This window comes from Colletotrichum costaricense, assembly GCF_030867565.1.
Source record: "Colletotrichum costaricense strain IMI 309622 chromosome Unknown Scaffold_30.1, whole genome shotgun sequence".
NCBI lineage: Eukaryota > Fungi > Ascomycota > Sordariomycetes > Glomerellales > Glomerellaceae > Colletotrichum > Colletotrichum costaricense.
Window position 1 is genome coordinate 248946 of NW_026848259.1, and position 12287 is coordinate 261232.

The 12287-nt window shown below is 37.9% G+C and overlaps 1 protein-coding gene across 1 annotated transcript; it reads right to left on the reverse strand.

The window, feature by feature from the left end:
* Positions 1-691: 691 nt before the first annotated feature.
* CCOS01_16431 (uncharacterized protein) lies at positions 692-2501 on the reverse strand (the record flags this gene model as incomplete). Its single annotated transcript, XM_060464567.1, has 8 exons — positions 692-841; positions 897-1019; positions 1077-1177; positions 1288-1378; positions 1585-1675; positions 1788-1838; positions 2048-2205; positions 2280-2501. The coding sequence occupies 8 exons, from the start codon at positions 2499-2501 to the stop codon at positions 692-694; spliced, it is 987 nt and encodes a 328-aa protein (XP_060304883.1).
* Positions 2502-12287: the final 9786 nt, after the last annotated feature.

Consider the following 12287-nt stretch of genomic DNA (forward strand, 5'->3'; position numbering starts at 1 on the left):
GTTAGTTGAATCGAAAAGCACGCAGTGTCGACCTCAGGTGGCAGAGAAGAAAGAATTACGACTTGAACCCCGTAGCACAGTTGCCACGCTTTGAGCCTCCATGTCAAAGTCAAACTTTGCGTCATGTTCAACGTTTGTATTGTCCATTTTTCAGGGCAAGGACGTCAAATGTGGGGGGTGGAATGTGTTGGAAGTCGTCCTAATCCATCAAAGATTCCAGCTTAAAAGCCTTTCACGAGGATGGGAACGATCAAGTCGGGGTTGAACTCCTTGGCGATGGGCATGATGATCTTTTGGAGGGCGGCAGTGTTCTCGTCATCCCCCATTCCCTGAACATGCCATCCGATTTCGAATTCTTTCCCAATCCAAGCCCTGTACCCCAGTGGTCGAGGCCTCCATCCGGTATTTCTGCATTCTCTGGTGGTCCAGGGTAGAATTCTCCGTTTTGGTAGACGTGAAGAGAGATGTACAGAACATTTGGGTCACGCGAGGACAAGGAGGATAGGGAGAATGAGGAGGATGAAGAGGACAGGGAGGACGGAGAGGATGGCGGGAATGGGGAGAATAGCGATTCTGTAAAATCTTGAAGCGCATCCTTCAGAATCTCCAAAGCTTGATGGCCCACGAGACTGGCCGGTGGGGTTGCGAGCTGCAGAGGAGAAGAAAACCGTGAAGTCACGAAGTCGGGAAATTAGGGAGTTGGGAACGGGATGCTGAGGCTGATGAGGGGCGGCGGCGACGGTGACAGACCGGCATTCCATGGGGAGACTGCGAGAGCTGAGTAGACTGCAGAGGTCTCCTGTGGCGGAGGTTCGAATGAGTCGTTGCTATCGTCGCCGGCCTAGAGATTGAAGGCGGGGTTGAAGGGCTAGGACATCTGCCCGGATTGTCCACACGATGTTGTTCGCCGCGCAGATGGTGTTGTTGTTTGTGGCGGACATGGCTATGCTCGGAAAGCCCGGGCGGATGGGACCACTTGAGGGTCCTGCCGGGGGATCTGTAGGGTATGCTGCCGAAGGCTTGAGATTTGGAAGATTGGTCAATGGCCACATTGTAATGATGGTATTTGGACGTACGGAGCAATCTCGGCGCTCAACGGCACCATTGTCTTGACGGTCATCGTCCAAGGGATTTGACGGTGTTCCATGAGACCCGTCTCCAGCAATAGTTTGTTCACCTGGTTGATCAGAGCATCGGATTGTCCTCCTTGGGATGCTCTTAAGTGAGGGCTTGAGTGCCGGCCAAATGTTTGCAAACGATGGGAGTGTGTCATGCGAGATGTCTTACCTCTCCGCCGCGAGTCACTCTTGCCGAGGTCCTGGCGCATCTTCAGCTCAACAGCATCAACGACGCCGGTACCCCATGTCGCCGTCTTATTCTCGTCCCATTATCAGTATGAGACGGGGAACCAAGTAATGAACGGTCCGTGGCGGGTATCTGTCATCCACTTTGTTGCGTGGTGGCTCACGAGACTGTCAAAGTGGAGGATTACAACGACTCAGGCCGAGTCGTGGACGAGGATGCTGCAATCAGTTTAGAGACGGGGTATCAGCTCGTTATTTTGAGTGGAGGTGGTGAACTCACGGTCGGCATTGGAGGAGAGGAAGCGTCGACGGTGCGGGGAATACGGAATGATGGCACGAATGCGAACGCAACAGTAGAAGTCGCGTTGCTTCTTGATCGTTGGGACGTAATAGGCCATACGATTGCCACAAATTTACTAGATTGGATCAGAAAGTTATCAATGGTGGAACACACGATGTTGTGATGAGAGGCTGGCATCATACCGTCGAGCTATTGTTGCGGTATATGGTGGCTGAGGATCGATGATGAACCCACTCTACGAAATTAGTCAGTGATGTGGCTAGAAGAGAGTGGGAAGACCAGATTCGTCGACTTGGGCAAAGGACGGGAGTTTCTGGTTCTGGTGGTGTCTTTGGGGATGTCGTCGATGGGAGACTCACCAACTAAGTTCTGGCCACAAAAATGTATTAGCAGGTGTGCGCGCTGAGAAGAATCTGATAAACTGCCGTTGTTGTTACCGTACCCTGATGCCTCTGCTTTGCTGCCATAGCCCACGGCAATGCCCTTGTTTGACAAGGACAAGAGGGTTTCAGCAGGCTGAGAGTGATTTCCGTTTGTCAAGGGCGCGCTCTCTGTGTGGGCATAGCCGATGGCGAGAGGCTGGGCCTTCTCCGTCTCCGACTGCCGAAATATGGCGAAAGGGAAGACGTTACCGTGGGATGTTGATAGGCGGCGATGATGATAATAATGATGACGATGGTGGTGGTGGTGGAGATGTCGCGAGACTGTGCAAACCAATACAAAAGACCATGATGCATGAACCACTGGGCGACAAATACGTCTTCGAGCCGTTCAATCTCCTCCTGCAGTAGAGTGACTTGGTCTGCAGTGGGGATTGGAACAGTTGAATCGGCTACCGCTTCGGACTGAGAACCATGTACTGCTTTGCCCTGCAACTTTGGTGGATGAGGAATCATGTACTGCTCCAAAGAGACTGTTGGTATCCCTGTCACAGGGTAATTGGTTCGAACCGTGGGCTGACGAAGAGGTCAATTGAACTCTATGATCTCTGCATGAGGTGGAAAAGGGAGGCTCAAACCGTAGGTTGGGCAGGCCGCAATGATCACAAGTATGGTCTGTAAGTGGCCCCTGCGCGGGCCCGCGGCCTCAAGGTCGAATCGGTCTTCCAATGCGACAGAGATTGCTTGTGATCGAGAGTCCATACGAGCAGATATGGACTGGCTCTGGATGAATGGAGCCTGGCTGCTAGCACGAGGGGATTGCCGAGACCCGTCGTACGAGTTTGGGGTTGTATACTGTTCATTCGCATCCCGGCTGGCCTTGGAATATGCGTAGCCGCTTGAGCTTGCCTGTGCATGCTCGGAAGTGGCGAAACATTTCGCGAGGCGTCGCGTTACCAAGTAGTTGCCACCCACGGCTGTAGAATCCCGGTAGTGGAGTGACTGCCATCCAAGGGAGTAAGTGCCCATCCAGTGCCCGCGGCGTTGGCATCCAATGCTGCAAGACGCTTTGGAAGGAATTCGACATCTCGTCGTCTCGTCACCGCTCGTTCACGATCATCTAGTTCCAGGCGAAAGTTGAGCGGTCAGGCCGCTCTTGGCAGTGACGGCGGCGTGGTAGCGACGATGCTGGTGCCAGGTCCTGCGGGCCAATGTTAGCTTTTGTCTCTTGGAGCGACGCAGTGCCGGAACATGCCTCGTGGATGCTGGTTGGCTGAAGCTGCCACTGGAGATTCGTTCATGACCGGAACACCAAAGAGGATAAGTAATCGCGGGTGAGGTGGTCGTTGACGCCGATATTGGCGGTGATGCTGTTGCTGGTGAGAGCTGGTGCAAACCGAGGCGAGAAGCCATGGTGCAGGCACAGATGCCGAAACACTCGATGGAGAAGGAACTGCGTCTGCGCCTGATTGTGGGCAGGGGTGACGACTTCCCCAGTTCACGAAGAGCAGGTGTGATGGGAGATGGAACTTTCGAAAGAGCAATCAGAGAGTGTGCAATTTCCGCACCTATCTTACGCAGTGCTCAGCTACTTATCCGGCATGGATGGCAATGGAAGGTAAGGTGGGTACCGTGAAACCATTAGAAGACATCCCCTGGTTCCCGCCTTCCATATCATCGGAACAGGAAGCCTCCATTGATGTTGCTCTTGTCCGAGAGACCGAGAATCCAATCGGACCTGACTCTTGAGAGGTTGAATTAAGGTCCGCGCTACGTGAATAAGGCGAGGGGGTCTGGTTGAAAGAATGAGGTGATGAGTGCCACAGTGTGGGACCCTGAAAGACAACCATGCCCGCGGTAGGTTTTGGAGTGGGTCGGCCAAATCCAACCGTGCGCCTGACAGCTTTTGGAGTCGGCAGTCGACGCCCTACCCACGCCAGGTCAACTGCATAAGGTACCTTCAGGCAAATCTCAAGGTTCCATTGTTAGCGGCTCGTCTGACATGCCCAACAACCTTGATGGTGCCAAGGGCGCTCCAACCTGAAAAGTTGTGCTACCTTCCATGATTGATGCTTGAGGTGGTTTCTCCAAGTGCAAAGTGCGCTCTGTGCATGATGCGATACAGCTCTACTGATTACACAATGACATTGTCAGACAGGTTTTAGTCAACCTGCTTTTCTTCTCCTCTCGCGCTCACATAGTCTCGAATCTGAGCGACAGCCAACACTTCCAATCGCGACAACAGGGTGGTTCCTTCGACGATCAGTGGGCACGGTTGAGATTACTTGCTTGCCGAGTATCAAGTATTCTTTCTCTGTGATTCTTCGTCATCTGCCTCTGCTGAGTTCCGGTTCAAGGTGATCGACTGCTCCGACGATGGGGGATCAGGGCCACTTCCCGCGTACGTACCGACCGGTACGTGAGCACGTGCCTACCTGACCGTTCCAGGACCACTGTTACCTTCCATTTGGTCTACACTGAGTGTGGGTAAAGTGAGGTGTCAACCTTAAATGAACCTCACAGCTTCCTTGTTCTTTAGCATGGACTGACTTGCTCCTGGCATGACTGGACTAATGTACGTCACCGAGTAGCTACCTCGTATACGTAGTGCTGATGTGGCTGATTCCCGGTCTGTTCCAGTCATGCTGATTTCAGGGCCACCTCACCCGCCTCACCTTCCTTAAAGTCGACAAGTACTGAGTACTCCACCTGGAAGGAAAGCCCCATCCGCATCCCAAGTCTTTCTGCCCAGGGCAGGTTACAACAGAGATTTCTTCATCCTTCGGCTGCCGGGCTGCCCACGCACCATCTCATGCCATTCAACTGCAGCAAGTCTGCAGCCGCAGTCTTTTTCATTCCCTGCCGTGAGAATGTCTTGTCACGCGCTTTCGACAGCTCCGTAGGAACCTGTTGCCTTGCATTTACACCTCAGTATTGAACAACCCCACCGACCTGAATCATTTCATACTTCAGAAGGTGCAGTACAGTGCAGTGGGCCCCAGGCCCGAGGCGAACTCAGGTCCACTGGCAACCGTACTTCACCTCATCCTTGGAGCGTACCTTATCTATCCTTGCTTGAAGCGTTGCGTGAAGCATTGTATGAGGTGCTTGCTGAAGCGAGTACTTTCGCCTTCCGGGCAGTCAAGACATGTCATCATGGTGGAAAGAATGAGAGGATCTCCCCCGATGGCGTTGCGAGACAAGTCTGCTAACCGATCAGACCACATAATCCTTCTTTACGTACTTTATCAGACTCATCCACCCGGCGCCCAATGAGATCGTCACTTGTTCGTCTGTCTCACTCTCTCCTCTCCTCTCCATCACCTGCGTTCTCGCGCAGCAAGGTATCATGCTCTAGCCCGGTGCCCACCTGTTCAGTACCGCGGCCCTCCTCGGGATTCCCGGAGGAATGTCCATGCATCCCAGAGGCCCATGAGCAACGGTACCCATTCATTGAAGTAACAAAACCAGTGGCTTTTGCCTTCGACTGTGGCTTGCTTTCTCTGCTTTCTTTCCGTTGCGAACTGCCCAGGTGATTGGTTTTCTGTCTTCACGGGGGATTACAGCCACGATTGGAATATTGACGGCAGAGAAAGGGGATCCGGTAGGTGGTCGAGCCCTTGCATACGGCCCTTCTACCTATTTGCAACCGACACGGAAATCATGGGCTTTGCCCACCAACTTCTTCCCCCCTAATCCACATTCGCAGTTCGACATCACGATTATTGAGCTTCGTACTGATTGAAAGGTTTGCTCTGCTGACGTGGATACTAATATCTACCATCTGTTGTTGAGTCTTTCTCTGCTGTTCCAGGGTCATGGTCGAGTCCGCTGATGCGGAAATTGCCGGTCTTCCAAGGTCGAATTCCGCGTAAAAATCGTGGTCTCCTCCACCGGTTCAACTTCGACGACCCTGGTTGGCATATCTACCTTCACCTCTTCGTCCTACTTATTCGTCTGCATATAGATCATTTGCCTGTCTATGCGCGGCTGCTCATGTGCATATGGAACAATGAGAAAACGCCGGTACCTTGCTAGGGTGGAGGCGTTTGCCTTTTTAGCAAGCCAGCGCTTCACGACCTTGGGATGGCACGATTGCTCCGATACTCGTGGGCAACTGGGTCATGAACACACTCTTTTTCTCCATTGACATGACCATTGTGTCGTCACTGCTCACCTCAAGCGCGAAGCACAGTGTTGGATTACGAGGCAGAAAAGGGACCCTATTAGGTAGTTAGGTAGGGGTGGTAGGTAGGCAGTCTGGGCCCGTGCAGACGGACCCTTCCACCTACTTATACCTACAAAGGGATCGCGGGCCCTGCTTATAATCTTCCCCTTTTATATATATATAATAAACCTATATTAACTTATTAACCTCGTTATAACTAAAAGGTCTAACCTACTTATATATATATTAATACTAATTAATAATTAAATTATATATATATATTTTTATTAAAAGTTAATAAGGATATAATTATAAAAAGAATAGCCTCGACTTATTTTATTAATTATTCTAACTTATTAACTTAGTTTTATTTATTTAATTAATAATAAGTAGCTTAGTTTATATTACCTTAATTCTCTTTTATTATTACTAATTAATAATTAATTAACTAATTATAGGCTATTAAAAACGTACTTTATTATATATAATCTTTTTTACTAAGGTTATTATTATAAAAAGATTAATTATTTTATTATTATTAACTTTATTTTTATTATTAATATTATCTTTACTAGCCTTATCATAACTACTAATTTCCCTCTAATCGAGCCGCTCGTAAAGGAATTTATTTTAAATATATTATAACTAAGTACTATTTTAAATTAATAATAAATAAAAAGAGATTAATTATTAAGAGATTAATCTAACGATTACTAACGTATTAGCGCTCGGTAATAATAAGACTTTTAGAATTATAAATATATTAATAATAAATATTCTTTTATTAATAATAAAGTATTTTAAGATATTAAAAAAAAGAAAAGATCTTAATAATAGTAGTAATAAGGATTTATTTTATATTATTAATAAATTTACTTCTTTTTAACTTAATAAAAGCTCCGAGACTAAATTAATAAAAATAAAATACAAAAAATACTAAAAGGAATTACTAATTAGTAGCCTACAAAATCCTCTATATATTATTAGAAATACGGTTATAAAAGGCCTTTTTTTTTTTTACGACCTTTTGCTAATTTTAATAACCTTCTATTTATATACTTTATTAAAAAAGTAGAATTTTTTACTTAGTAATAATAGCCCGCTTACTACTATTAAAACGATTATTATAACCGACTTACTACTCTTTTTAACCTAACTAACGTTATACTATAATTAAATATAATAATTATTTCTTATAATTATTTTTTATTATATACTTTATTAAATATAGTATAATAACTACTAGCCCTAGTAATAAGTAAGAAGGGTTTAATAATTAGTTAATATTACTTTAAACCTATTTATATTTTTAAATTATAAAACTATACCTAATTCCGACTCGTTAATAAGATTACGTTAACTTAACTTAATAAGGCTTATTTAATATTATATTTATTTTTATAAATAATAAAAAGCTTAATACTTTTATTTTTTATATAATAAGATCTTATTATTAAAACGGCTTAATAAGCGAGGAGCTATAAAAGGACTTTAAAACCGACTTTTAAAGCTAAGAAATAAGGGACTTCTTAAGAATAAAAAGTATAATTTTTAAAAAACTAAGAAACTTTTTTATAAATAATAATATTAACTTAATAATTAAGGATCGTAGTTAAATAGTAAATAAGATTATTAATATTTTTAATATTTAATACTTCCCTACTTAGATTTTTAATAATATTATAACTTATTATAGCCATACTAAATACTTTAATATATTATATTATAATTTTTATTTCTTTTACTTACTACTCCCGTAATTAGTAAATATTAATAATTTTATTTAACGAGCTAAAGAGATAGTAAGAGAATTTATATAACTTTAATTAACTTAATTAAAATAATTAAAAATACGACTTTAGCCTCGCTATTAACTAATTAACTTATTACCTTTTTTTTAAAAAAAAAAAAGAACTAAAGAATAAAATTATTATTACTTAATAACAAAATCTATCTTATTAAATATTATATTTCGATATAAAACTAAAAACGATATTATACTTAATACTTACTAATTAATTAACCTTACTAAGCTTTATAATAATAAAAATAAGTATAGTAATAAGAAATATAATATTTTTAATAAAAAGCTTTAGATTTTTAAAGTATTATATTAATAAGTAAGAATTAGTAAGTAATATTATTTTAGTACTTTTTTAAATATACTTAAGGGAAGGGCGTTAACTTTTTATTTTAACTAACTTAGTAATATTTTAACTTATTTAGCTTTAACGTAATATATTAAAGGACTTAGGAGTACTTCAAACTATTTATAAGTTATTAAAACTACTTTACTAAGCTCTATAACTTTTATTAATATTTTATAGTTTATAAAAATCTAAGTAAATTAAACTAATAAATTTTATAAACGCTTATTAACTATATTATAATTCTTTATAAAGCGCTAATTATATAGGGATTTATTTTTAATATAAGTAATTAACTCCTTTATTACGTAAGTAGTATATTAAAATATAAACTTATTATCCTTAACCCGGTACTTATATTTATTAATATTTATTACTAGCTTAGTATTTTAATTAATATTATAAAAAGAGAGTATAACCGTAATAAGTAGTAATAGTATTTTTAAAATAGTACTTATAATAAAAAGGTCCTTACTACTTATTAAACTAATTATACTTATAATAGCTTTAATAAAAAAACTAGATTTAATAAGTAGAATTAATATAGCCACAGTATTATTAATAAAAAGTACTTTATTTATTATAAAACCGGCTATTAGTTAACTAAGTACTTAGGAAAAAGAAATCTCAAGTATATTAGAAAAATATAAAAATAATAAACCCCCCGACGGAGTAATCCGCCGGGGCCGTACCGTATATTACGTATTAAGGAAAACTAAATATATTACGCTCTATACTTAATTACTAATTAAAATTAACTAACTTAACCGTTATTTTCTTTTTATTAATAGCTCCCGACCTTCCTTTATTTTTAGCCGTTTAGAGAGCGAGCTATATTTATTTTAATATATATAAAACCTCTTAATACTAGCTTATATAAATAGCTAAATTTTATATTATATACTCTTTTTTATTAAGGGTTAAAGAGCCCCTTATATATTCTTTTATATTTATAATATAGCCTATATTAAAGGGATTTTTAATTTTATAAAATATAATTTTTAAATTAGTATTAATATATTAAATTTTAATATCTATATTAACCTAGCTATTTATAGTATTCGTATTATTACTTAGCTAAATTTTATATTATTAAAAAGTATTTTATTAATCCTCGGGCGTACTTATATTAATTACGATAATTATAGTATTGAGTTAGCTAAGGGCGCTTAGCTTAAAAAGGGTAGACTTATTAATAAGTATCTTTAGCTTACTAATTACTAACTATATACTAAGAGAGTAGTAGTTTATATATTAATAGGTTTATTTAGTAGATCTATTTAGTAAATTTATTTAGTAAATTTATTTAGTTTAAATAGAGAGTAGCTTTAAGTAATATTAAAAGCGATAAGGATAGAAAGAATTTTTATAAGCTCTAGTATAAAGAGTAGTAAATATTAGCCTATTTAGCCCTTTTTTTAAAAACCTCTACGTTATTATTAAAGTTTAAAACCTTTATAGTTAAGAGCTACTTCTAATTATTATAACTAACTATTATAACTAACTATTACGGCCAACCTTTATTATTAACCTTTTTAACTAATACTACCGTAGGGTAGCTCACTTATTCTAAATTATATAATAGTTTTTATATTAAAATTATTATATTACGTTAAGTACGTACTTAGGGTATATTACGTATATTATATAATTAAAAAATATACCGTATTATATAATTTCTTTTAAAAGTATAATCCCGTTAAGGTCGATCTTTTACGCTTATAAAGCTAAAAAAAAACTACTATATATATTAAATAATAAATAAATTACTTAGACCGAGGGCTTATATTCGTATTATTAAATTTAATTATAATAAAATTCTTCGTTTTCGTAAATAAGTTATTTATAAATAACGCTAATTATATTTTATAACTAAGTTATATTATTATTTTTATAAATAAAAAATAAATTAATAAGAGCTTTATAATTAATAATAATATTATTTACTATAGCTTTATAAAAAATAAAAAGATTACTTAGAGCGTATTAATATTAGAGGTTTATAGAATAGTTATAAACGTTAATATTACTTATACTATTTTAACTATTCTAAACTTTATTATTAAATAACTTAACGTTCTAAAAATCCTTATTATAGTTTATATAAATTTATACTTATTATATAAATATTTTATTAAACTAAGTATTATAAAAAGAAAGTACTTTATAATAAATATTATAATACTTTAATAATTATATAAACGCCGCAAGCTCTACGAAATTTATTAAATTAATAATAATAATAACCTAGCTAATGGGTTTATAAAAAGTATACTAAATGAGTCCTTTAAATAATTCGTTAATAAAGGAATTATTATAATTAAAATAAAAGGGTAAGTAATACGGAACTAAATTAGTAATATATTATAAATAATAAGTTATTTAGCGAATATATATGCCTCTTAGGCTTTAGTTAAAAAAAAAAACATACGTATTTAAAACGTAATTAAACTAATAAAAAGCTCTTTTTTAATTACGCTAAATTTAATAATTTCTAAGGAATTTAGGTATATAAATTATATATATTAGAGGATTAAGAAATAATTAAAAAAAGGGGATAACAAAATTTCTATATAAATAATTATAATAAAAGCTATATTAAAATTTTAATATATAGCTTTAAGTATTTTTAAATAAGGGATTAATAATAGATTTTATTATTAGTTCTTATTAATAAAGAACCTAGCCCCTATTTTACCCTTTTTTATTATAAAAATAAAAAAATTATTAATATTAAATTACGAAATAAAAAAGGGACCTTATTAAGTAATTAGATAGGGGTAATAAATAAGTAGTTTAGGCTTATATAAATAGACCTTTTTACTTACTTATACTTATAAAAGGATTACGGGCCCTACTCATAATCTTCCCCTTTTATATATACGTAATAGACCTATACTAACTTATTAACCTCGTTGCGACCGAAAGGTCTGACCTGCCTACGTGTATACCAACACACAGAGTGGCCATGCAAATGAGTCAATCGAGATGAGAAGTCCGTCCACGAGTAAGAGGGAGCCTTGGAGACGGGGGCGAGGGAGAAGTAGGCAGTGCCGCGACAGCCTTCTCAAGAAGATTACAGCACGTACAGAACAGAATCTATTTTTTCTCGGTTTTTATCTAACATGTTAGCCGACTTTACCTCCCGGCAGCCCATTCCGAACACTTCTACTGGCCTCATCTTCATTCTCTGTGACGCAGAAGATGTCGCCACCTGACAAGCCTGCCATTCAGGTACACTTTTCTACTTCACTCCAGGAAGCTTCGAGGTGACTTCGCTCAATATCAAGGTTTTCGTGATAGCTTCAATCATCCATAGCCTCACCGAATTTCACCTGATCTTTGTCTACGTAAGTCGGAGCACCCCCATTCGGCCACCCCCCCCATTCGGCCACCCCATCAAAAATAGGTCTAGGCACATCGCCACTAACTATAGTTAATTAATTAACTACTTTCTACTACTACTATAATATAGTCACTACCCTTACTAAGTAATTCGACCTTTATAATTTAACTAAGATTAATTAAACGCTTATTAGTATCTTCCTAAGCCCTCTTTATATCCTTAATATTAGTAAACTTAGTATTTAAGTTTATTTAAATACTCTTCTTTTTCTTAGGAGCTATATGCTTAATTTTAGCTTTTAGAACTCGAACTTATTATTAAAATAAGGCTAATAAAAAGGACTTCTTACTAAAGGCTTTTTTAACTTTATAGAAAAGTAGATATTAAGTATAGTAATTAGGCCTAAGCTCTATAAATAGTTTTAGCTACTTATAGAGATCGCTAGCTTTTTTAAGAGTTAACTAGTTAATAATAGACGCTATAGAGGTCTAGTTAACGACTTTAGTAATATTAGTAATTATTTACTTAGTATTAGTAATATTATTTAATAATATAGCTAGGCTAGATAATATTATAGGATTATTAAGAGGTATAACTATATTAAGTAGTTATAGGCTAGTTACTCTCTAACTACTTTGTAT